A 25,469-nucleotide genomic window follows, 5' to 3' on the forward strand; every position below is an offset into this window, starting at 1 on the left:
ACACAGTGAGAGGTGTCTCTTTTTCCAAAAAGGTTATGACTTTCCTGGGTGCAGAGTTGGATTGTGCAGTGGGTGCGACACTCCTTGCAGCTACTAGTGTCTTCCTGCAGAGTACGTACCTTGATTAGGTTCTGGAACTTCTTGTTCTGCTGGTACATTTCTTTGTAGTAATTCACTGCCTCGTTGTGCTGGCCACAGAAGCCCCCATACTGAGCCTTCATTTCTTCTCCGGATTCACCCGAAAACTGAGGCAAAATACATTTGTAAACACCACAAAAAAAAACTACTTGGCAAGATTGCATTGTTAACAACTCTGCTAAAACCAGCTTTTTGTCGCAAAATATGAATTTTTGACAAGGGATGACAGTGTTGGAGAATTCGACATTTTTCCTCCCCAGGACTCAGCATAGGTTAGATGCAGACGCCACACATTGTCCCCATCAAACATGGGTAGGTGCCGTAAAGGTAGATTTTATTCATTTACGGGATGCGGGTGTCACTGGCAAGGCCAACATTTGTTGCCCACCCCTATAACACGCTGGCACAGTGGTTGGCACTGCCGCCTCACGGCGTCAAGGACCCGCATTCAATTCCTGGCTTGGGTCACTATCTGTGTGGAGTCTGCACATTCTCCTCGTGTCCGTGTGGGTTTCCTCTGGGTGCTCCGCTTTCCTCCCACAGTCCGAAAGATGTGCAGGTTAGGTGGATTGGCCATGATAAATTCTCCCTCAGTGTATCCGAACAGGCGCCGGAATGTGGCGACTAGGGGATTTTCACAGTAACTTCAATGCAGTGTGAATGTAAGCCTACTTGTGATACTAATAAATAATCTTTAAACTTTACTTGCCCTTGAACCGAGTGGTTTACCCACTAGGCCATTTCAGAGGGCTGTTACAAATGAGTCAATCACATTACTGTCACGCACAGGCCAGCTGAGGACAGCAGATTTCCTTCTCCAAAAGGCCATCGGTGAATCAGATCGACAATTGTTATCATTACATCTTTTTTTTTTCCAGATTTTGTATTCAATTCAAATTCCACCATCTATCATGGTGGGATTTAAACCTTGGGGAGACGATGGCCTAGAGGTATTATTGCTGGACTATTAATCCAGAAACTCAACTAATGACTCTTGTTCAAATCCCGCCATGGCAAAATAGTGGAATTTGAATTCAATAAGTATCTGCAATTAAGAATCTACTGATGACCACAAAACCATTGCCGATTGTCGGAAAAACCCATCTGGTTCACTAATGTCCTTTAGGGAAGGAAGTCTGCCGTCCTTACCTGGTCTGGCCTACATGTGACTCCAGTCACAGCAATGTGGTTAACTCACATCTGCCCTCCCAAGGGCAACTAGAGATGGGCAATAAATGCTGGCCAGCCAGCAACGCCCATGTCCCACAAATGAAAAAAATGGTACCTTTCACAGATTAATAGCTACAAAATTTGAGTAGTCACCAGCTCAACAAGAGAGTCTGCCAAAATCTCAAGATGAGTGGGCATTTGTCTGACTATAGACAGGGTTAAGCTCCTTGATAACCCCAGACTCCCCAGTCTGCCTACCAATATTCACTATCCAGGACATCCTCCAGTGCTATCTTTAAAAACCGAAAATGTCACGTTCTCATAAGTTTTGATTCCCGCCACAACATTTGGCAATAATAATAAGCCAACCATTTCTATTGTCAGCGCTGACACCCTACCCACAAAAATTCACTCCCTCCGTCACCGACACACAGGGCAGCCGTGTGCACCATCTACAACGTGCAGAAACTCACCAAGACTCCTTAAGGCAGCACCTTCCAAACCTACGGCCAATACCATCTAGAAGGTCAAGGACAGCAGACACATGGGAATATCACGAGCTAGAAGTTCCATTCCAAGCCACGCTGTCCTTGACTTGGAAATATATCACCTTTTCTTCATGGCTGCTGGGTCAAAATCCTGGAGTTCCCTCCCTAACAGCACTGTGGGTGTACCTACACCACATGGACTGCAAGAAGACAGTTCACTACCACCTTTTCAGAGACGATTAGGAGTAGGTAATAAAGACTGGCCTAGCCAAAAAAGCTGAACTGGTTTGACACTCAACAATGACAATAACATCTGTGCTGCACAAACTTCCTTGCAGAACTCCAAAAAGTATGGTAGCTGAGAACTCCAAAGATAACAGTAGCTGCCAACTAAGTTTAAATTATCTTACAACTCAATAAAATAAAGTTTTATTTATTTGTGTCACACGTAGTCTTACATTAACACTGCAATGAAGTTACTGTGAAAATCCCCTAGAAATATACTGATGTATCAACAACGACAAGGGATTAATTTGACTCTTATTAACTCCCTTCACCCATGCCATTTTTCTCTTCTCCTCAAGGTACTGCCTTACACTAGAGTATAGATCCACAAAGACTAAGAGTTCGCTAGTACTTTCCTCTAGTGGTTCATTACCGCAACCCTACACTGGGGTGAATGGATAGCGATCAGGAGCTTGAGATCTTGCTGACCCTTTTCAACTCAAGGGTGCTGAATTCTCTAAACAACATCCCTTTCACAAGCTCAGGGCACCCCAAAGCACAGCCAGGTTATAACTGAGGGGCCAATTGTAGCACCCACACCATCAAGTCAGTAGACAAAATGTTTCACCAAGTTCCCAAACGCAAACTGAAAGACACAGAAACGGTAGCTGCCCAATGTTATGTAGCAAAAGGAGGTTTCTGCCTCTGTTCATCACTGGTTGTGGGAGTAGTAAACAGCAGAAAGTTACAAATGTTCATCACTTGACAGATTAGGTGTGTGCACCTGTCTGTATACGCCAGAAACAGCTCCCTTTGGGAGTGCCCAAAAAATGTTTATTGAGGTCAGAGTTGTACAAAACAGACATCAATAACTTGGTCCACTTCACTGTGTGATAAGAGTGAGGGAGGTAATGGCAAAGCAGAACATTTATTATAAGTCAAGAACACCATTCTAAACTACTTCAGTTTAGTTCCTCTTTATAACGTTATGACAATCTTGCTAAAAATGTTATCATTCCTAGTTCCCACTATTCTCTCATGTAGAAACAGCAGCCTGCAAAAGATCTTTTAATTGCTGTATCAAAGTATCAGTCCTCTAGTATCTCATCCAAGTTTCACGTGCGAGTGGGGACAGTGACTGTAATCATGGCAGTCACTACTGTGAGGTGCACAGGTGAGGAATTCCTGGGAGAAATGACAGGCGCATGATCAGAATCAGCTGATATCTCCACCCCTCTGGCTCAGGGGTACGGAGGCCAGCTGTAACGGTTCATTCAGCCTCTCAGCTCACTCAGCGCAGACTGAACAACAGTGGCATCTTTGCTCCTTACCTGTTGCGTGAGGAGATCACCAATTCGCTGGATGAGGTAATTCTGGTCACTCCCTTCCTCCAAGTAATCTTTCCGCCGCCCCTTCATCCGGGAGAAGAAGACGCTGTGGATTTCCAGAAGCTGATGCAAGCAGGGAAAGATCCTGCTAACTATGTGTCTGTCACTGTACTGAAGCTCCTCCTTTATTCCCCGATCGTATACGTGCAGCATGATTTTCAGAGTTCGCAGATGATGCATCTCTGTCTGCATGAGCTCTGAAGAGCAAAAGATCAAAGTTAGGAGGTGGGCAAGTAATTTAGCGTAACACATTGTGGGGAAAGCTGCACGATTTACTTCTTTTGCAGTCAAGCTCCAAGTTGGCCGCCGCTTGCTAGCATGTCCATTTTATTCAGCCGTGGGTTTTAAAAGCCTTGAACACTCTTCTCCACCCCCAGCTCCCCCCACCCCCAACCATCTCATCTCGCTTACACAGCCAAGGACTCTAACCAGCACCGGGAGAGCAAAGTTGAGAATGTGCAGGAGAATCTCTCGCGAATGGATTGAAAGATTGTGTGTGTTCAATCTGTATGAGGATTTTTCACTGTAAACTGTGCTGATGTTATGCTGTTAGGTGAAAGTTTTGGGTGATGGACCAGATCACATGTATTAGTTCAATATCAGTTTCAGCTCCAATTATGGCTCATTAAAGGACACTGCAGTCAGTGTGGAACTGAACCATGCACAGGTTGTGAATTCTGGCCAGTTGTTGGACTATGCTGAATTAGCTAATCTCAGCTAATGAAGGAAGTGGGAGAGGTGCGGGGGCAGGGAAACTAGGGATGAAAAAGATGCTAGAATTGGCCCTGTGCGTTCGAACTGGGGTGTGGGGAAGAAGAAACCTCAGCCAGGGTTTCCACTCCTGAACTCCCGAGTCCTGTTGGAAATGACATGGAGACAGACAGAGTCATAGAGGTTTACACAGCATGGAAACAGGCCCTTCGGCCCAACTTGTCCGTGCCATCCCTTTTTAAAAATCACTAAGCTGATCCCAATTGCCCGCATTTGGCCCATATCCGTCTGTACCCATCTTACCCATGTAACTGTCTAAATGCTTTTTAAAAGACAAAATTGTACCCGACTCTACCACTACCTCTGGCAACTCGTTCCAGACACTCACCACCCTCTGAAAAAATTGGCCCACTGGACTCTCTTCCCTCTCACCTTAAACCTATGCCCTCTAGTTTTAGACTCCCCTATCTTTGGGAAAAGATATTGACTATCTAGCTGATCTGTGCCCCCCATTATTTTATAGATCTCTATAAGATCACCCCTCAGCCTTCTACGCTCCAGAGAAAAAAGTCCCAGTCTATCCAACCTCTCCTTATAACTCAAACCATCAATTCCCAGTAGCATCCTAGTAAATCTTTTCTGCACTCTTTCTAGTTTAATAATATCCTTTCTATAATAGGGTGACTTACAGGGCCAAACACAATGATGATAACCTTGGTTATGAACTAACCAAGCTGCTCTAAAGAGGAGTCACACGGACTCGAAACATTAACTCTGTTTCTCTCTCTCTACAGGTGCTGCCAGACCCACTGAGTCTTTGATTTCATTTCAGATTTCCAGCATCCACAGTATTTTGGTTATGAAATTGCCTGATAACATTGTTCAGGATCGCACATGACGCTGGCCAAGTGTTTGAAGGTGGGGTGCTTGATGTTTATGGAACTGCATTGCAACAAGAGTCAATGCTTTCAGGAGAGCAAGGAGAAATTAGGGGCAAGATCACAACCATCAGCTTAAAGTCTCCCAATGAAGGGGACACTTGTACGAAAACTCACACCAAGCCTTGGCTACCAGAGATGGAGTTCACACCGAGCCCCAATCGTAGCCCAGAACAATAATCACAATCAATAGCAAACTATTAGGTGCATTGCCCATATGAAATCTAGATAAAATCCACCGGGTGGGGGAGGTTCCATGTTGGAAGTGAGTAATCCACTGTTAAAATAGTCTCACTTCAGCTGTGATGCCTTGTTTCACCATGACCCCCCCCCCCCCCCCCCCCACAAAATGAGGCTCTCTGCCCTCTCCCTCGTTGGAATCTGCACTCTAACTCTCTGACTAATCATAAAAGCAGACTTCAGATGCTAAAGATCAGAAATAAAAACAGAAAGTGCTCAAAAAACTCAGCAGGTCTGGCAGCATCTGAGAGGGAGAAAGAGTGTAATGTGTCAAGTCCAACGTGATGCTGCTTCAGACCCCTTTCTTCAGTGAATGACCAGGCTGGCCGATGTAGAGAAAGCACAGATGAGTGAGGTAGTGGCTAATGGGGCAATTTTCTTACCATAAATCACATCCTGCCTTTTGATCACTTCTTTGCTCTGTTTCTTTGCGTAGGTCTGGTCCACTGCAAGACTCCACGATTCAGCCTCAAAGTCTTGGCCATCTGCCTCCAACTCTGCCTTCAGTGAAGCGTAAATGGTGTCTGAACCAAGAGTGGGGGGGAAAGAAATTGGTTAGCCATGGTATCATTACCCCTTTGTCTCAGAACAACTTTACAGAAAACACACTGCTTCCTGGTCTCACCTAGTGCCCAGTTACAAGACAGAGGGCAGCTCCTTTTTGTCCAACTGTGGGGACTGGGTCTCCCATCCCACTGGTGCTGGGGACCCTTTACACATCAGAGTTTTTTTTTAAAAAAAAGAAGATCGATACAGTCAAGGTGTTTTTTTTTGGGGGGAGTTGTGTCTCCAATATGGGATCTCGCTCGATGGGAAGAGCAGCTGAAAGAGGTGATAGCTTTCTCCAAACATCGCGCATCCCATGCGAGAGCAGCCTGACACAATGGTCACTGTACTGCATCAAACCCTCCTTCATCAGCACAGTGGTCAAGGTGACCCCCTTACCTTCTGCCACAAGGGACTCAGCAGATGAAGAAGCCAGATTCGGAGTTTCCTCGGCACAAGACTTGCTTTTTGGGATTCCATTCTCCACCTCCTGCTCCATCTCCCCTGCAATTATTCTGAATCATAAAACACAAGCATGTATACACATTAACACTCAGACAATGGATTAGGTGCTACAGTAGGTTACAGCACAAATTTCATAAGCCTAAAGATCTCCTGACCCTGCTGGCTAAAAGACCGGGAGTGAAATTTATTTGCTAATGTCAATCTACAGTGTCTCTCTTTTTTAAATAAAAGGGATATTTTTGATGCAGATTTAACTGTTGCACCCCTTCTTATGTCATTCATTAAAGCACAATGGTTAGCACTGCCGCCTCATAGCGCCACATTTCCGACTTGGGTCATCGTCTGTGCATTCTCCCAGTGTCTGCGTGGGTTTCCTCCGGGTGCTCCGGTTTCCTCCCACAGTTTGAAAGACGTGCTGGTTAGGTGAATTGGCCGTGCTAAATTCTCCCTCAGTGTGCCCGAACAGGCGCCGGAGTGTAGCAACTAGGGGATTTTCACAGTAACTTCATTGCAGTGTTAACGTAAGCCGACTTGCGATACTAATAAATAAACTTTAAACTCACTTATCTGCCAAGATTAAATAAATCAGATTAGATTCCATCCTGCTAATTATGTTAGGCTATGTTTCAACCAACCAAATCTCTCGATTAGATTCCAGCCTGCAATTCACTCTGGAGATCCGATGTTGTCAGTGAGGGGGGTTTGAGGGAGGTAGTCGTTGTGTGGTCTCTGGGTTTGAGGTACAGCTGATGCAGGACAGGTGATTATGCAAAGTGGTGCAAAGGCAGTACAAAATGTTTCTCAATAATTTAACTGTGCGGGATTACAGTTCCCCAGTCCACAGGAACATCTTAATAAATCAGATACCTGGGCCTTCACCAGTTTACCAATGAACAGTGTATTAAGTCGTGCTAACCCGTGAGTAGTGATGCTGTTAGCACTGGTTGAAGACGGTTGGGAAGGTCGCCTTGGTGAAATGGTCATGCCGATACTCTGCACAGCACTGGGCGTGCCATCCGTGGCCAGCAGTAGGCACCGCGACTGCTCCTTCACTGAAGATGCTGAAACAGAATGCAAAGAGTCAGAAAGCAAGTCTAACCCTGCCCCGCCAGCTTTTACCCCTACCCACCCCTTCATCCCCTGGCTCCTCGAGGCGTGCACCAGCCTTCCAGCCCTACCCCCTTCAGTCCTGCACAGATAATTTGGGGTTCAGTGGATTGCTACAACAAGATCAAGCTGGACTGTGAAGCCATTCATGATAGAACAGGCCACTGATACTCACTGTCTACCTTACACAATAGAAACCATTTAGCTAAGGTGTTACGGGGCAAAAGGCATTCATGGAACGATGATTTTTTTCAGCGATCACTCGCTAACAAATATGATTGTCCACTTAAGAAACTCTTTGGACAGGAATGCTGTGGATTGATTTGCGACACGCAGGTAGAGGAACCTGCTGGATGCAGTTTTCCAGCCAGGTTGGAGATGGAACAGACTATTTTTAGGGCACCTTTTCTAGCCCTTTCCCCTTGCGGGGTGAGCAGAGAGCTGCTCAGCCATGAAGAAAGCAATTGAAATGTTCTCCTGTTCCTATTCTAAGAGCAAGGCGACTGAATCAAACTTCACTGCCTACGTGCCGGCTCGAAGCTGGGGACTTCCAGATCTCTTGGTCCTGTCCCTGTCAGCTCTCGCCACAGGGCTGGTCTGCATGGGGGGGGTGTACTGGTATACGTCTGGTGCGGGACATCTTCTCACATGGAAATGCCGTGTCAATCCATCTACAAAACTACACCTAAATTTGGCACAAATTGTTAATCCAACTCAAAATGCTCCTTTAATAAGTACTGCAGCTGGGAGGCTGCAACCCCAAGCCCATTAATACTGTAACCCCTGTGACTACTCAGAGCAGAATGACCTGGGTTAGACATTGGCCTCTGAGGTGTGCGAGTGATGCACCAAGTACAGTAAGCAGTCACATTACGGCAATTTCAAAATCTCAAGCTTAAATCGGCCAAAGTTTCCAATTTAGCACAAACCACAAGACCAAAGTTTTCCCTTCAAAATATCCCATCTGACCTGTACATCTTCTAATTTGCAATATTGCATCACAAACTTGTTGAACCATTTGGGACATTTAGGCAAGGAAAGTACTGTATGAATACAAACACGAACTTTATAGTCGTGTCCCCTCCCTCTGGGCCAAAGCCTCCAGGTCCGAGTCCCACCCCAGGACTTGATAGCCAAGGAAGAAGCACTCAAAACGAGGCCAAACAGGTTGAATATAAACCTGTGAAGTTCCAACACGCAATGGCAGGCATTAAGTGCGGAGAGACTCATGGTCAGAAATGTTTGATATGGAGTGGCATCCAGAACGGCACAGTGGCAAGTACTGCTGCCTCATAACAGCAGCGACCCGGGTTCAATTCTAGCCTTGGTGACTGTGGAGTTTGCACGTTCTCCCCGTGTCTGTGTGGGTTTCCTCCAGGTGCTCCAGTTTCTTCCCACAAAGCTGTGTCGGTTAGGTGGATTAGCCATGGCAAATGCATGGGGGTCACAGGAATAGGGAGGTGCGGTGGGCCTGGTTTTAAGATACTCGTTGGAGAGTCAGTGCAGATTTGATGGGCCGAATGGCCTCCTTTGGCACTGCAGGGATTCTAGAATATGATCCCTCAAGCTATAAGCCTCTGGCAACAGGCTAAGACCTGTTCCAGGAAAAACCTCACCAAGGGAACAGATGAGAATCTGCCTAATGCACCATTTGGTGCAGGATGAAGTAGAAATGGTTGAGAGCTTCAAGGTTTTGGGTGTCCAGATCACCAAAAACCTGTCCTGGTCCCTCCATGCCAACACTATAATTAAGGAAGCCCACTCACGCCTCTACTTTCTCAGAAGACTAAGGAAATTTGGTATGTCCGCAACTTTTATAGATTCACCATAGAAAGCATTCTTTCTGGTTGTATCACTGCTTGGTATGGCTTCTGCTCTGCCCAAGACTGCAAGAAATTACAAAGGGTCATGAATGAAGCCCAGTCCATCACTCAAACCAGCCTCCCATCCATTGGCACTGTCTACACTTCCCGCTGCCTTGGAAAAGCAGCCAGCATAATTAAAGGACCCCATGTACCCCGGACATACTCTCTTCCACCTTCTTCCATCGGGAAAAAGATACAGGAGTCTAACCGACTCAAAAGCAGCTTCTTCCCTACTGCTGCCAGACTTTTGAATGAACTTATCTTGCATTAAGTTGATCTTTCTCTACACCCTAGCTATGACTGCAACACTACATTCTGCACTCTCTCGTTTCCTTCTCTATGAACGGTATGTTTTGTCTGTATAGCACGCAAGAAACAATACTTTTCACTATATACCAATACACATGACAATAATAAAATCAAATGGAAGAGAAACAACAACTTCATGATGGGTTTTCCCATGGCAGTTCCCAGAGATTCAGGATGAAGACCACAAGTGGCAGTGTTGGTGCAGTTATGAGGATCTGCAGTTCGAGGAACTTACAAAGTTGCATCTTGTGGTTAAGAAACAGGCAATGGGAATGATGCTCAAATAAGGAGTTGCTTATTATTTCTTCGTTTTTTCATGGGATGTGGGCATCGCTGGCCGGGACAGTCCCTAATTGTCCTTGAACTTAACAACTTGCTAGGCTATTGTAAAGAGCAGTTAAGCAAGCAAGCAGATTGCTGTGGGTCTGGAGTCACATGTAGGCCAGGCCATTTAAGTACTTCCCTAAAGGACATTAGATGTGTTTTTACAACAATCGATGATAACTGATGATCACGTATTGAGACCAGCTTTACATTCTTGATTTATTAATTGAATTTAAATTTCACCAGCTGTTATGGTGGGATTTGAACCCACATCCCTGTTACACACACTCACTGATGGTTTAAAATATCAATCTAAATCTCCAAACTGCTGCATAACGTGCAACAGAAAAATCACAATTGTTGTAGCGCAGAAGATGGCCATTCGGCCCATCGGATCTGCACGGCTCTCCAAATGAAGATTTAAGCTAGTGCCATTCCCCTGCCTTCCTCCCAGAACCCTGCACATGCTTCCTTTTCAGATACCAGACTCACTCCATTTTGAATGTTTAGCCTGAACTTGCTCCACTACAATCTCAGGCAGTGCATCCCAGAGCCCAACCACTCACTGTGTCAAAGAGTTTTTCCTCATGTCGTTTTTCTCCTTTTGCCAAGTTAAATCGATGCAGTTTCTTCTCATCTACTCTGCCCAGACTCCTCCTGATTTTAAATACCTCCATCAAATCTCCTCTTGGCCTTCTCTTCTCCAATGAAAAAAGTCCCAACTTCTCCAGTCTAATTTCATAACTGTAGTTCCTTGTCCCTGGAAGCATTCTTGTGAATCTTTTCTGAATTCTCTAACGCCTTCACATCTTTCCTAAACCGGACGCAGTGGATGTCAAAATAGTGACCAATACAAGTTCAACGTAACCTCCTTGCTCCTCTACTCTATTAACAAAACCTAGGATACTGTGCATTTTATTAACCTCTCTCTCAACCTGTCCTACCTACCACTTATGCATCCAGGTCCCTCTGTTCCTACACCCACTTCAGAACTGTATCCTTTATTTTATGTTATCTCTCTTACGTTCTTCCAACCAAAATATTTCTCGACAATCATCTGTTACTTGTCCACCCATCCACCCAACTTGTCATTTCTGGATTGGTTAACAGATATAAAACATGGGGATAAATGGAACATATTCCCATTGGCAGGCAGTATGACCAGTAGGGTACTGCAAGGATCAGTAGTTAGACCCCAGCTATTTACAATCTATATCAATGATTTGATGTGGGGACCAAATGTAATATTTCCAAGTTTGCTGATGATACAAAACTCAGTGGGAATGTCAGTGTTGAGGGGATGCAAAGAGGCTTCAAGGGGATTTAGACAAGCAGAGTGAGTGGGCAAGAACATGGCAGATGGAATATAATACAGAAAAATGCGATGTTATCCACTTTGGTAAGAAAAACAGAGTTGCAGAGCTTTGCTCAAATGGGGTGAGATTGAAGTCCAGAGACCAAGATGCTCTTGCTCATAAGCCAATGAAAGCCAACATGCAGCTGCAACAAGCAATTAGGATGCAGATGGTATGTTAGCCTTTCCTTGCTGCAGTTGCACAGAGTCTGGTTGAGACCACACTTGGGAGTTGTGTGCGTGAAGTTTTGGTCTCCTTACCGAAGGAGAGACTGGCGATAGAGGGAGTGCAAAGAAAGTTCACCTGGGATGGCAGGATGGTCCAATGAGGAGAGATTGAGGAGACGGGGCCTATATTCTCATGAAAGATTACGTAATTAAAATGTTCTTACAGGGCTCAACAGGGCAGATGCAGGAAGGATGCTTCCCATAGTTTGGGTTGGGAATCTAGGACCAGAATGATCTCAGAATAAGGGACAGGTCATTTAAGACTGAGAGAAAGAGTAATTTCTTCAGTCTGGACAATTCACAAGAAGACACATGACTGTGAACCTATATCACATTAGGACCGAATTGGAGACCTAAAAAAAGAGGCCCCTGAAACTTCAGGACGGGGTGGGGTGGAGGGGACAGGATGGTCTCCTCTGGCTCCACAGGGTTAAACAATCTCTGCCCACAGCACTCGCTGTGCAGCCGTGGAACATTACCAGTCTAGTGAGGCACTGCTGGTATCTTTGGAACTGCATCCAACACACCGATGATCTGGGTGAGGGTGTTGGAGGAACTGCCCACAAGTTCTCACGTGGCACAAAGATATGGACTGGAGTAAGAGCTTTAGGTGAGGAAACAAATTGTAGGCAGAACGCGATGAAAGAGTGAAATGTGGTTGCACCATTGCTTCCAGTATAGATAAGCAACATTGGGAAAACCTCAAGCATTGCTGAGTGAAAGAAAGGTATGTGGGTTATAATCACTGAGGGCCCGAGACACTGCTGCAAAACTACTGCAAAGATGTGTTAGGATACATCTGTAGGATAATTAAAATGCAAAATAATTATTCTGTATAACATCTTGGTCAGGCAAAAATACGGAGATGCTGGAAATCCAAAATAAAAAACAAACATTCTGGAAATAACCAGCCGGCCGAGCAGAATCTGTTCAGGGAAACAGTTTGCACATTCTCCTTGTGTCTGCGTGGGTTTCCTCCCACAGCCCAAAGGTGTGCAGGTTAGGTTGATTGGCCATGTTAAATGTCCCCTTAGTGTCTGGGGAACTAGCAGGGTAAATACGTGGGGCTACGGGGATAGGGCCTGGGTGGGAGTGTGGTCGGTGCAGAATTGATGGCCTCCTTCTGCAGTGTAGAGATTCTACGATTCAGATTCCTCTCTCCTGCTCTGCGCCCTTTCATGGTCCGTCCCTCTTATTCTTCCTGCTCCCTCCCCAATTCTACTGGCTGAAATTGCTTACATTTCTATCTTTCTTAACTAGTTTAGGAGCATCATGGTTCCCCAACAAAGATCATTCACTAAAGCAATTCTCACCCTAACAACTGCAAGACTTTGAGAGATTAAAGAATAATTTCCTGGACTTTTTCCGCTTTAATCCAGCTTCAGTGGGTTGTGTAACTGTTTTGTGAGGCTGGGAGTGAGCGGATATTGTGAAAGTTAACCCCATGCTGACGTAGGACAGACTTGATGCACCAGTTGGCCTTCACCCGCTCTTTCTCTCAGGTTTGCGTGAGATGTGGGGAGAACAGTCGGGAGATTAACAATCTCCATCTTTCCATCAATGTAAAGGTGATAAAGAACTTACTGTGTTGGGCAGTGCTCTGTGGACCCCTCGAAAACTTCTGCTGGGAATCCTTCTGTGGAAACAAAGAATAAATTGTTGACTGCAGAATGTTATCAATTTACTGGTTCCAACACCGGGTATCAATTGGGTCATTAGATCTCGGTATTTCTTCCGTTTTCTGGTTCACATCATCACTGTTACCATCACCGAATGTTTTTGTAACAATAGCAGAGTTTATGAGTATCTGGCGCATTCTTTTCAAAATTAAAACACGGCTCTGTGAGAGCGGGTTAACATTTATTCCAAACCTCCGGGAGAGTGCACTTTGTAACGTTTACTCGGGATGTCCAGAGGAGTGTCAATATTTACTGTTTTTTCTGCTATTTGCTAAGAGTGCGTTTCACATATAAAAAAAAGTTTGAAAATACGGTCAAAAAATTTCAAAGTTATAAAGGAGTTTAGTAGAACGGGCAATGAAAAGGTCTTCCTGATGCTGGCGATTTAGTGAAGGGTCAAAAATTTATCATAGAGAGACGGAGGGAGTGTTTAGATAAAAAAAATTTCTGCAAACATTTGTTGCTGGGAGTTGTTCAGAAGCTTCTGCTACAGGAATAGTCGAGGCAGACACATCACTGCATTATTTAAAAAAAATATTTGGAGCAGAAAGCACATCAGTACGAAACAGTGGATAAAAGCAAATCACTACGGATGCTGGAATCTGAAACCAAAGGGTTTGACAAAGCGTCATCTGGACTCGAAACGTCAACTCTTTTCTCTCCTTACAGATGCTGTCAGACCTGCTGAGATTTTCCAGCATTTTCTCTTTTGGTTTCAGCACAAAACACATTTGTTTGAGATTGCTCTAAAAGCAAAAAGAGCTGGCTTAGGCATGATGGGCTGAATGGACTCCCTCCTCCCACCCCAGTGGAGTAAAGTGCTATGGCTCAGTGATAAGCCGAGGAGAATGCACCAGGGTGGCAGCAAGACCTGTGAACAGTGAAATATTCTCCACTTCTGCGATCTCTACAGATCTGAACTTTATTGGAACACGGAGAAGTAGATTTGAGTGATCACTTCAAAACTGGGAGGTCCACCCAAGTATTTACTTACCCCGAAAGACTGCAGTTCACAGTGTCTGCAGCTGTGTGCTCACAGAACAGTGCCCAGAGGGAAAAGCAGCAAATACTGCTGCACCCAGTTGTAAATGCTTCCAGTTCCAACCCTGGTCTGTACTTCAGGCAGCTAATATCAGGCACAGCTAATAAGTTGTGGGGAGCAGGAGTGGTGGTGGGGTGGGGGTGGGGTTGGGGCATGGGCCGCTGCACGCTACTTGGACTGCAGCGGTTCAAGGAGGCAGCTCACCATCACCTTTGAGGGCTATTAGGGGTGGACAATAAATGCTGGCCGAGCCAGCGACACCCACGGCGGGCTAGAGATCAGATAAGAAACAATGATGATTGTGACGCACAGCACAGAGGAACAGTCCAGACTTTCAATGACTAGTTTGATGTATGCAAATTGACTAATTGGACAGAAGTACTAAGGGCTTTTCCCCTATCTCACCCCCACGGACTCTGTCCCATCTTCAGGACAGAAAGTACTTTTGAAAGAAAGGAGGACAGATGAAACCTCCCCACTCTTCCAGTAGTCGGAAATGAAAATGCATTTCTCTTCGAGATATTTGTCCAATTTGGCCTTGAAGACATCTAAACAGCTTCCCCCCCGCACATACCACTTTCCTTAATAACCTGTTCCAAAGACTTATCGCTGTCTCAAGTAATTTCCTGCAAGACTGAGGAGATGAAACTCTTGCCTCCCTGCAAGTTCTACAGGGTTCTGAACAGAACTAACTGAGTTCAGTCTCAAACCATATTTGTCCAACCTCAGAATCTGCACATTCTCCCAGTGCCTGGTGGGTTCCCTCCGGGTGCTACGGTTTCCCCTCAGTACAAAGCTGTGCAAGTTTGTCCCAAGATGTGCAGGTTAGATGGATTAGCCATGGTAATTGTGTAAGGTGGGGGGGGGCAAGGGCCTCGGTAAGACACTCTGACAGCAAGTCGGTGCAGACGTGATGGGCCAAATGGCCTCTCCTGCACTATAGAGATTCTATAACTGGATTAAGTCCACACCTCGAGTCTCTCTAGAATTTTGCAGCCAGTTGGCAGGCTCAAAAGAAATGTTAGTACAAGAGAGGAACATCATCACTGGATAAAAGCAAATTACTGCAGATGCTGGAATCTGAAACCAAAAAGAGAAAATGCTGGAAAATCTCAGCAGGTCTGACAGCATCTGAGAGGAGAGAAAAGAGCTGACGTTTCGAGTCCAGATGACCCTTTGTCAAAGCTAACAAAGCAGCTTTGACAAAGGGTCATCTGGACTCGAAACGTCAGCTCTTTCCTCTCCTCTCAGATGCCGTCAGACCTGCTGAGATTTTCCAGCATTTTCTCTTTTGGTTTCAGGAACATCATCATGCCTGCTAGAGTAGGGACTGCTTCACTGGAAGTTAGGGATAAGGTGGGAGCTTTACTTCACATTGAACCCATCGAAGGTTCTGACCTGGGAGTGCTTGAGGCCAGACTGACAAGTGAACCCTCCTGAATAGGCTCGGAACTGGGAGTGACCTCTACCCAGTCTGTGAAAACCACTTCCAATCTCTCAGCACCATGTCAAGCATTCAAGTTTCAGAACACTAAACAGGACTTAATCTAAAGCACCAGCTGTGTGTCTGTGGGTGCGTAGGTTTGTCTGTGTATTTAAGCACAGTGTGATTGAAGTTGAAAGGGGTGGGAGGGGAGGAAAATCAGATAATGACTGTAATCAGAGGGTTTTAAGTGCACGTAAATAAAGGGACTGTGTTCCAAGTCACTTCTGTAGCTGCAGGCCTGTCCAGCAGCATTTTAGAGTCTAAACCGGGGGTTGGTTAATCTGAATTAGAGAGGCATTAAGCTGATCTGTGCTTTCCTTGGAGTGAATGTGTCGTTAACACTTTGGCACTCCTCATTGGACTGGACATTTGGGAAAGAGCCAGAGCTCTGGCAGCGCCATGGTTACAGAGATCCACTGGCACACTGAACTCATGCTATATTTACATGACAATGCTGCCGCTGGTGCCAGCCCTGACAATGAGACAAATACAGCTGGAGCTATGTGAAAATCACTTCAGTTCCATCGTCAAACCGGGACAACCCTGCTCTTCCTGATGACCTAGATCTTGGCGTACAGGGTACAATTTTTAAAATCTGCAGATGATACAAAACTCGGAAATATTGTGAACTGAGAGGATAATGTAGAACTTCAAAAAGACATAGACAAGTCGGTGGAATAGGTGGACAAGCGGCTGGCGAAACAATGCAGGGAAGTGTGAAGTGGTTCGTTTTGGTACAAAGAATGACAATATAAAATAAAAGTTACAATTTTAAGGGGGGTGCAGTAGCAGGGGGCAAGTGTACATAAATCATTGAAGGTGGCAGGACAGATTGAGAGACCAGTTAAGAAAACATACAGCATCCAGCAGTGCGGGTATAGAGTATGCATGAGGTGGAGATGCCGGCGTTGGACTGGGGTGGGCACAGTAACTTGGTGTTGAGAGACTTCTTACGGTATCCAGTACAGGTGCAAAGAAGTCATGTTAAACTTTATAAAACATTGGTTCAGTCTGAATTGGAGCACTGCACCCAGTTCCTGGTGTCACACTTCAGGAAGGATGTGAAGGCATCAGAAAAGATTCACAAGAATGGTTCTACGGATGAGAAACTTCAATTACTTAAAGATGTTTGGGCTGTTCTCCTTGGAGAAGGCCGAGCATACGACAGAGGTATTCTTTACAGAATTAAATCCTTACAGTGCAGAGGGGACATTTGGCCCATTGGGTCTGCGCCAACTCTCCAAAGGTGCACCCACCCAGGCCCATACCCTGTCCTATCCCCGTAACACCGCTCATTTAGCACGGCCAATCCACCTAACCTACACATCTTTGGACTGTGGAAGGAAACCAGAGCACCTGGAGGAAACCCACACAGACACAGGGAGAATGTGCAAACTCCACCACAGGACAGTCACTCGAGGCCTGAATCGAACCCATGTCCCTGGCGTTACGAAGCAGTCGTGCTACCACTGTGCCACCTAATGATTCAAAATCATACGATTCTAGGTAGAGAGAAACTGTTGCCATTGGTGGAAGGATCAAGAACTAGAGGGCACAGATTTAAGATTATTGACTAAAGAGGCAACGGCAACACGAGGAAAAACTTCTTCACGCAGTGAGTTGCAGGCTATATTTGCATAAGTGCAGTCACTGCGACCAGAAGGTGGGTTTCCGGGAGTCACCTTCCTACTTTGAGTGAAGGCAAATGTCCAGGTGAGGGCAGCAGAGCGGTGAAGGTGATTGGCGGTTGCAGGTCACATTTGCATAAGTGCAGTCACTGCGACCAGGTGGTGGTTTGTGGAGGAGCTGCTGTGAAGGGACAGTTGAACCCCAAACATTACATCGGTGTTTCCCTCCCTACCTCCTCCTCTAACCAAAAGAAAAGTTGGCAGGAGGACCACAAGCAAGGGACAGGTGAGTTGAGATTCTTTTATTCTTTTACCTGTATAAGAGCAGTATGGCAGCGGCATGCTCATCCTGCCAGATGTGGGCAATTAGGGAGCAAGCTAGTCTCCCTGACAACTTTGTCTGCAAGAAGTGTGTCCAGTTGCAACTCCTCACAGACCACATTGTTTGGTTGGAGCAGCAGGTGGACACACAGCGGAGCATACAGGGGGCAGAGTGTGTGATAGACACTAGTTACAGGGAGGTTGTCACACCACAGGTTCAGACAGGTAGATGGGTGACTGCCAGGAGAGGCAGGCAGGTGGTGCAGGAGTCTCCTGTGTCTATTCCCCTTTCAAACAGGTGTACCATTTTGGATACTGTTGAGGGGGATAGCCTGTCAGGGGGAGATACCAGCAGCAGCCAGGCCTGTGACACCACAGCTGGTTCTGCTGTGGGACAGGGTCGGGCAAAGAGCAAGCGAGCAGTAGTAGTAGGGGACTCGCTAGTTAGAGGCACAGACAGGAGTTTCTGTGGCCACAATGGAAACTCCAGGATAGTGTGTTGCCTCCCTGGTGCCAGGGTCAAGGACGTCTGAGCGCTTGCAGGACATTCTTAAGGGGGAGGGTGAGCAGCCAGAGGGCATTGTACATATGGGTACCAACGACATTGGTAGAAAAAGGAATGAGGTCCTGAAGTATGAAGAGAGTTAGGCAGAAGGCTAAAGTGCGGGACCTCGAAAGTAGTAATTTCAGGACTACTACCGGTACCACGTGCGAGTGAGAGTAGGAATAGGAGGATTAGGCAGATGGATGCCTGGTTTGAGAGCTGGTGCAGGGGGCAGGGATTTAGATTTTTAGATCCTTGGGATCTTTTCTGGGGAAAGGTTGACCTGTTCAAGAGGGATGGGTTACATCTGAACTGGAGGGGGACTAACATTCTGGCGGGGAGATTTGTTAGAGCCACTCGGGAGGGTTTTAAACTAGTTTGGCAGAGGGGTGGGATCCAAAGCAGTAGGGAGGCAGAAGAGAAGTTTGAGGACAGCACGGAAGTTAAGGAGAGCACATTAAGTAGTAAAAGCAGTGTCAGTAATCCTAGTACCAGACAGATCAGGCAAAAGCAGGACAGAGAGCAAGGGAAGTCCAGATTAAACTGCATTTATTTCAATGCAAGAGGCCTGACGGGCAAGGCAGGTGAACTCAGGGCACGGATAGGTACGTGGGACCGGGATATTATAGCAATTATTGAAATATGGCTAAGGGAGGGACAGGACTGGCAGCTCAATGTTCCAGGGTACAGATGCTATAGGAAAGATAGAACAGGAACAAAGAACAAAGAACAATACAGCACAGGAACAGGCCCTTCGGCCCTCCAAGCCCGCGCCGCTCCCCGGTCCAGGATTGAATCCTGAATCCAGGATCCCCGCCCAATTTTCCAGCCTATCTACATACCAATATCCTATCCACCGAGCTGTCCCTCACCGCTACGATGCTTTGTTCATCACAACCTATTAACTTACCCCCACCCCCCCATTCCAGACCATGTGATCTCCAGGGAGAGGCGAAAACCCAGAGTGAAAAACCCCAGGGCCAATATGGGGAAAAAAAAAAATCTGGGAAATTCCTCTCCGACCCCCTGAGGCGATCGAAACGAGTCCAGGAGATCACACCGGCCCTGATCGGAAAATGCTTCCCAACCCTAGTCATTTCCACTTCCACGAACACCATATGAATTCCCTGCCCCCGAGACAGGTTCCCAACTATCCGCAGTCTCGCTCTGTACTGGCAGATCATAGAATGAAGCCTTGAAACGAGAAACAAGGAACAATTAGCCCGCGCCGCTCCCTGGTCCAAACTAGACCACTCTTTTGTATCCCTCCATTCCCACTCCGTTCATATAGCTGTCTAGATAAGTCTTAAACGTTCCCAGTGTGTCCGCCTCCACCACCTTGCCCGGCAACACATTCCAGGCCCCCACGACCCTCTGTGTAAAATATGTCCTTCTGATATCTGTGTTAAACCTCCCCCCCTTCACCTTGAACCTATGACCCCTCGTGAACGTCACCACCGACCCGGGGAAAAGCTTCCCACCGTTCAGCCTATCTATGCCTTTCATAATTTTATACACCTCTATTAAGTCTCCCCTCATCCTCCGTCTTTCCAAGGAGAACAACCCCAGTTTCCCCAATCTCTCCTCATAACCAAGCCCCTCCATACCAGGCAACATCCTGGTAAACCTCCTCTGTACGCTCTCCAAAGCCTCCACGTCCATCTGGTAGTGTGGCGACCAGAACTGGACGCAGTATTCCAAATGCGGCCGAACCAACGTTCTATACATCTGCAACATCAGACCCCAACTCTTATACTCTATGCCCCGTCCTATAAAGGCAAGCATACCATATGCCTTCTTCACCACCTTCTCCACCTGTGACGTCACCTTCAAAGATCTGTGGACTTGCACACCCAGGTCCCTCTGCGTCTCTATACCCTTTATGGTTCTTCCATTTATCGTGTAGCTCCTCCCTACATTATTCCCACCAAAATGCATCACTTCGCATTTATCAGGATTGAACTCCATCTGCCATTTCCTTGCCCAAATTTCCAGCCTATCTATATCCTTCTGTAGCCTCTGACAATGTTCCTCACTATCTGCAAGTCCTGCCAGTTTTGTGTCGTCCGCAAACTTACTGATCACCCCAGTTACTCCTTCTTCCAGATCATTTATATAAATCACAAACAGCAGAGGTCCCAATACAGAGCCCTGCCGTACACCACTAGTCACAGGCCTCCAGCCGGAAAAAGACCCTTCCACTACCACCCTCTGCCTTCTATGATCAAGCCAGTTCTCCACCCATCTAGCCACCTCCCCCTTTATCCCATGGGATCCAACCTTTTTCACTAGCCTACCATGAGGGACTTTGTCAAACGCTTTACTAAAGTCCATATAGACAACATCCACGGCCCTTCCTTCGTCAACCATTTTGGTCACTTCTTCAAAAAACACAGGTTAGTGAGGCATGACCTCCCTCTCACAAAACCATGCTGACTATCGTTAATGAGTTTATTCCTTTCTAAATGCGCATACATCCTATCTCTAAGAATCTTCTCCAACAACTTCCCCACCACGGACGTCAAGCTCACCGGCCTATAATTACCCGGGTTATCCTTCCTACCCTTCTTAAATAACGGGACCACATTGGCTATCCTCCAATCCTCTGGGACCTCACCTGTGTCCAGTGACGAGACAAAGATTTGCGTCAGAGGCCCAACGATTTCACCTCTCGTCTCCCTGAGCAGCCTTGGATAGATTCCATCAGGCCCTGGGGATTTGTCAGTCTTTATATTCTCTAACAAACCTAACACTTCCTCCTTTGTAATGGAGATTTTCTCCAACGGTTCAAAACTCCCCTCAGAGACACTCCCAGTCAACACATCCCTCTCCTTTGTGAATACCGACGCAAAGTATTCATTTAGGATCTCCCCTACTTCTTTGGGCTCCAAGCATAAGTCCCCACTTTTGTCCCTGAGAGGTCTGATTTTTTCCCTAACAACCCTTTTGTTCCTAACGTATGAATAAAATGCCTTGGGATTCTCCTTAATCCTGTCTGCCAAGAACATTTCGTGACCCCTTTTTGCTCTTCTAATTCCCCGTTTGAGTACTTTCCTACTTTCATTGTACTCCTCCAGAGCTCCCTCCGTTTTTAGCTGCTTGGACCTAACATATGCCTCTCTTTTCTTTTTGACCAGTCCCTCAATTTCCCTGGTTATCCACGGTTCTCTAATCCTACCCTTCCTATCCTTCTTTTTTACAGGCACATGCTTGTCCTGTAGCCCTAACAACCGTTCCTTAAAAGACTGCCACATACCAGATGTGGATTTACCCTCAAACAGCCTCTCCCAATCAAGAGCTGCCAATTTCTGCCTGATCCCAATAAAGTTAGCCTTCCCCCAATCCAACACCTTACCCTTGGGACACCACTCATCCTTTTCCATCACTATCCTAAAGCTAACAGAATTGTGGTCACTATTTGCCACATGTTCCCCAACCAAAACTTTGAAGACCTGACCGGGCTCATTCCCCAGTACCAGGTCCAGTATAGCCCCCTCTCTAGTCGGGCTGTCCACATATTGTTCCAACGAACCCTCCTGTACACATTTTACAAATTTCTCCCCATCCAAAGTCCCTGCCCTCAGCGATTTCCAGTCTATACCAGGGAAATTGAAGTCTCCCACTACAACAACCCTATATTTCCTGCACCTATCCAGTATCTCCTGACATATCCATGCTTCCACTTCCCTTGGGCTGTTGGGGGGCCTGTAGTACACCCCCAACATAGTGACTGCGCCTTTCCTGTTTCTAAGCTCCACCCAGAGTGACTCGTTACACGACTCCTCTGAATTGTCCTCCCTCTGCACCGCTGTAATATGCTCTCCAACTAATACCGCTACTCCCCCACCTCTTTTGGCCCCTCCTCTGTCTCGCCTAAAACACTTGTACCCTGGAATATTCAGCTGCCAGTCCTGTCCCTCTTTCAACCAAGTCTCTGTCACCGCAACCACATCCAAAGTCCTCGTGCGCATTAAGGCCCCAAGTTCGTCTGCCTTACCTGCTACGCTCCTTGCATTGAAGTATAAGCACTCCAGACCCCCAGGCTCAGTGAGGTCGTCCTCCCCCAGAGTGCTCTTCTTCTTTGCCAGCCTTGTCCCAGCCCCAACACTTACAGACCTAATAGTTTGATCCCCACCCCCCTGCCATACTAGTTTAAACCCCCCCGAACTGCACTAGCAAAGCTCCCAGCCAGGATATTTGTGCCCTTCCAACTTAGTTGTGACCCCTCCCTCTTGTACAGGTGCCATCCTCTCCTGAAAACCTCCCATTGGTCTATGAAAATAAAGCCCTCCCTCCTGGACCAGTCCTTTAGCCAGGCATTCATTTGTACCAACTCCCTATTCTTAGCCTCACTGGCACGAGGCATTGGGAGCAGCCCAGAGATGGCCACCCCAGTGACCCTACTTTTTAACCTATTTCTCAACTCCCTGAATTGCTCTCTTAGGACCCCCCTACTCTTCCTATCTACGTCATTTCCACCAATGTGTATAATGACATCCGTTTCTTTATCTTCCCCTTTTAATATGCCTCCTATCCGCTCGGAGACATCCGTGACCCCAGCACCAGGTAGGCAGACTACCATCCTGGAGCCCCGTTCGCCCCCACAGAATCGCCTGTCTGCGCCTCTAACTGATGCATCCCCCACCACTATCGCTCTCCTAACCCCTCTCTTCCCTTTCCGGGCCACAGAGCCTGACTGTGTGCCAGTGACCTGGTCACTGTGTCTTACCCCTGGAGAGGCACACTCCTCCACACTATCTAAAACAATATACCTGTTTTGGAGTGGGACAACCACAGGTGACCCCTCTTCTAACTGTTCACTCCCCTCCCCTCTCACACCTGTCACCAAGCCCTTCCTATTTTGAGAGACCACCACTGGAGTCCTCCCTTGTACTTTACCCTTCTTCCCTTTACTCCTCCTAACTGAGGCAAGAGAGGAGGGGGAGTTGCACTTTTGATCAGGGGAAGCATCATGGCCGTATTGAGGGGGGAGATATCCGAGGGCTCGGCCACTGAGTCTATAAGGGGAGAACTAAGAAATGAGAAGGGGGAAATCACTTTGATAGGGTTGTACTATAGACCCCCAAATAGTCGGCGGGAAATTGAGGTGCAAATATGTAAGGAGATTACAGATAGCTCCAAGAAAAATAGGGTGGTAATAGTCGGAGATTTTAGCTTTGCCAACATTGACTGGGACAGCCATATCATAGAAATCATAGAAACCCTACAGTGCAGAAGGAGGCCATTCGGCCCATCGAGTCTGCACCGACCACAATCCCACCCAGGCCTTACCCCCACATATTTACCCGCTAATCCCACTAACCTACGCATCTCAGGACTCTAAGGGGCAATTTTTAACCTGGCCAATCAACCTAACCCGCACATCTTTGGACTGTGGGAGGAAACCGGAGCACCCGGAGGAAACCCACGCAGACACGAGGAGAATGTGCAAACTCCACACAGACAGTGACCCAAGCCGGGAATCGAACCCAGGACCCTGGAGCTGTGAAGCAGCAGTGCTAACCACTGTGCTACCGTGCCGCCCATAGTATTAGAGGGTTGGATGGACGGAAATTTGTTGAGTGTATTCAGGAGGAATTTCTCATTCAGTATGTGGAGGGCCCGACTGGAGAGGGGGCAAAACTTGACCTCCTCTTGGGAAATAAGGAAGGGCAGGTGACAGAAGTGTTAGTGAGGGATCACTTTGGATCTGTGACCATAATTCCATTGGTTTTAAGATAGCAATGGAGAATGATAGGTCTGGCCCAAAAGTTAAAATTCTAAATTGGGGCAAGGCCAATTTTGATGGTATCAGGCAGGAACTTGCAAAAGTTAATTGGGGGAGTCTGTGGGAAGGCAAAGGGATGTCTGGCAAGTGGCATGCTTTCAAAAGTGTGTTAACTAGGGTTCAGGGTAAGCACATTCCTCTTAGAGTGAAGGGCAAGGCTGGCAGAAGTAGGGAACCCTGGATGACTCGGGATATTGAGGCCCTGGTCAAGAAGAAAGAGGCACATGACATGCATAGGCAGCTGGGATCAAGTGAATCCCTTGAAGAGTATAGGGGGTGTAGGAGCAGAGTTAAGAGAGAAATCAGGAGGGCAAAAAGGGGACACAAGATTTGTTTTGGCAGATAACATAAAATTGTTGCTAGCACTGTATAACACTGGGGTAGTCATGATGTGGAGATGCCGGCGTTGGACTGGGGTGAACACAGTAAGACTGTGTAACACTGGGGTACAGCATTGTTTACAAAGATCCAACAGCAAACCAATACAGCAAACGACTGACTTATGGCAGGTTTGAAGATGTTACTGCATAAAGCCCTATTCTGTATTTTTGTTGTAGGTGGTCACAGGGAATGGTGCTGGCAAGCTGCACAAATGAAACCTGGAGACCCTGTATTAACGGTTAGTTTAATTCTCAACTATGATACCGGGTTAGTGAAGAAGATGCAAGAATCTTTCAGAAAAAACATATTTGGTAGTTTTGAACCCACCATTCTACCTTCATTCTTAGAACTGGTGGGGATGGGTCTGTCGCTGTATAACACTGGGGTACAGTACTGGTGGGGACGGGTCTGTCGTTGAGGTGGGAACAACTTAAAGGAATGAATTAAGACCATCTTGCATTGAGCATAACCAGAATATTAAAGGGCATTAGCTTCAATGAGAATTCCCTGGTGTATTTCCCAACTTCAAGTTCGAGAAAGGTTAAAGTTCACAGTGCATGGACACAAACAAGGTTGAGAAAAAAACAAAAGGTGGAAATCTTGATCTTCAAGAGGTAGTGCCAAGCCTGGGTTTGAGACGCCTTTGGATGATTGGAGGAAGAGACACACGGAAGAGCTCCATCATTTCCAAATCCAGGAAAATAATCAGTTACACACCGTGAATTTTAACAAGGATTTAAGCTGCCAGGTGACATAACGCAGCAAGGCAATGCAGCTTACCTGCACAAAACACTGGTAAGCTTTGTGCTACTTGACTGATTTGGAGCATCCTACAACATTCGAGTGTTGGCTTGAAATGAGAAGCATCAACCCAGCCCTCAGACATGTTCCAGCAATGAGCCAGGCTGGCTGCTCGAGTACTCTGCAAGACTCCAAACCTGCCCAGTCAGCGTGCCACAGAGAACGGAGCTGGATCTCAGCTCTTACCACCAGGTGTGTCACTTTGGAGCCAGTTCAACACCAAACTGGGACAGGTCACTATTAACTAATACATCTAACGAGCCAGCAGTAACAGCACGGTAAACACCACCTACACAAACACAC

General features: G+C 46.6%; 1 protein-coding gene across 1 annotated transcript in view; it reads right to left on the minus strand.

Annotated features, from left to right (window-relative positions):
* The window catches only part of LOC144479714 (rho guanine nucleotide exchange factor 18-like), a 230,273-nt gene that overhangs the window by 15,301 nt on the left and 189,503 nt on the right, over positions 1-25,469 (minus strand). Inside the window, exons 13-18 of the mRNA XM_078198744.1 lie at positions 13,081-13,132; positions 7,226-7,370; positions 6,244-6,359; positions 5,682-5,822; positions 3,353-3,606; positions 120-245 (exon numbers count right to left, since the gene is read on the minus strand). Coding sequence (XP_078054870.1) covers positions 120-245; positions 3,353-3,606; positions 5,682-5,822; positions 6,244-6,359; positions 7,226-7,370; positions 13,081-13,132 — 834 coding nt within the window. The remainder of the gene's footprint in view (positions 1-119; positions 246-3,352; positions 3,607-5,681; positions 5,823-6,243; positions 6,360-7,225; positions 7,371-13,080; positions 13,133-25,469) is intronic.

The sequence above is a fragment of the Mustelus asterias genome, chromosome 26, assembly GCF_964213995.1.
Source record: "Mustelus asterias chromosome 26, sMusAst1.hap1.1, whole genome shotgun sequence".
In the NCBI taxonomy this organism is placed as follows: Eukaryota; Metazoa; Chordata; class Chondrichthyes; order Carcharhiniformes; family Triakidae; genus Mustelus; species Mustelus asterias.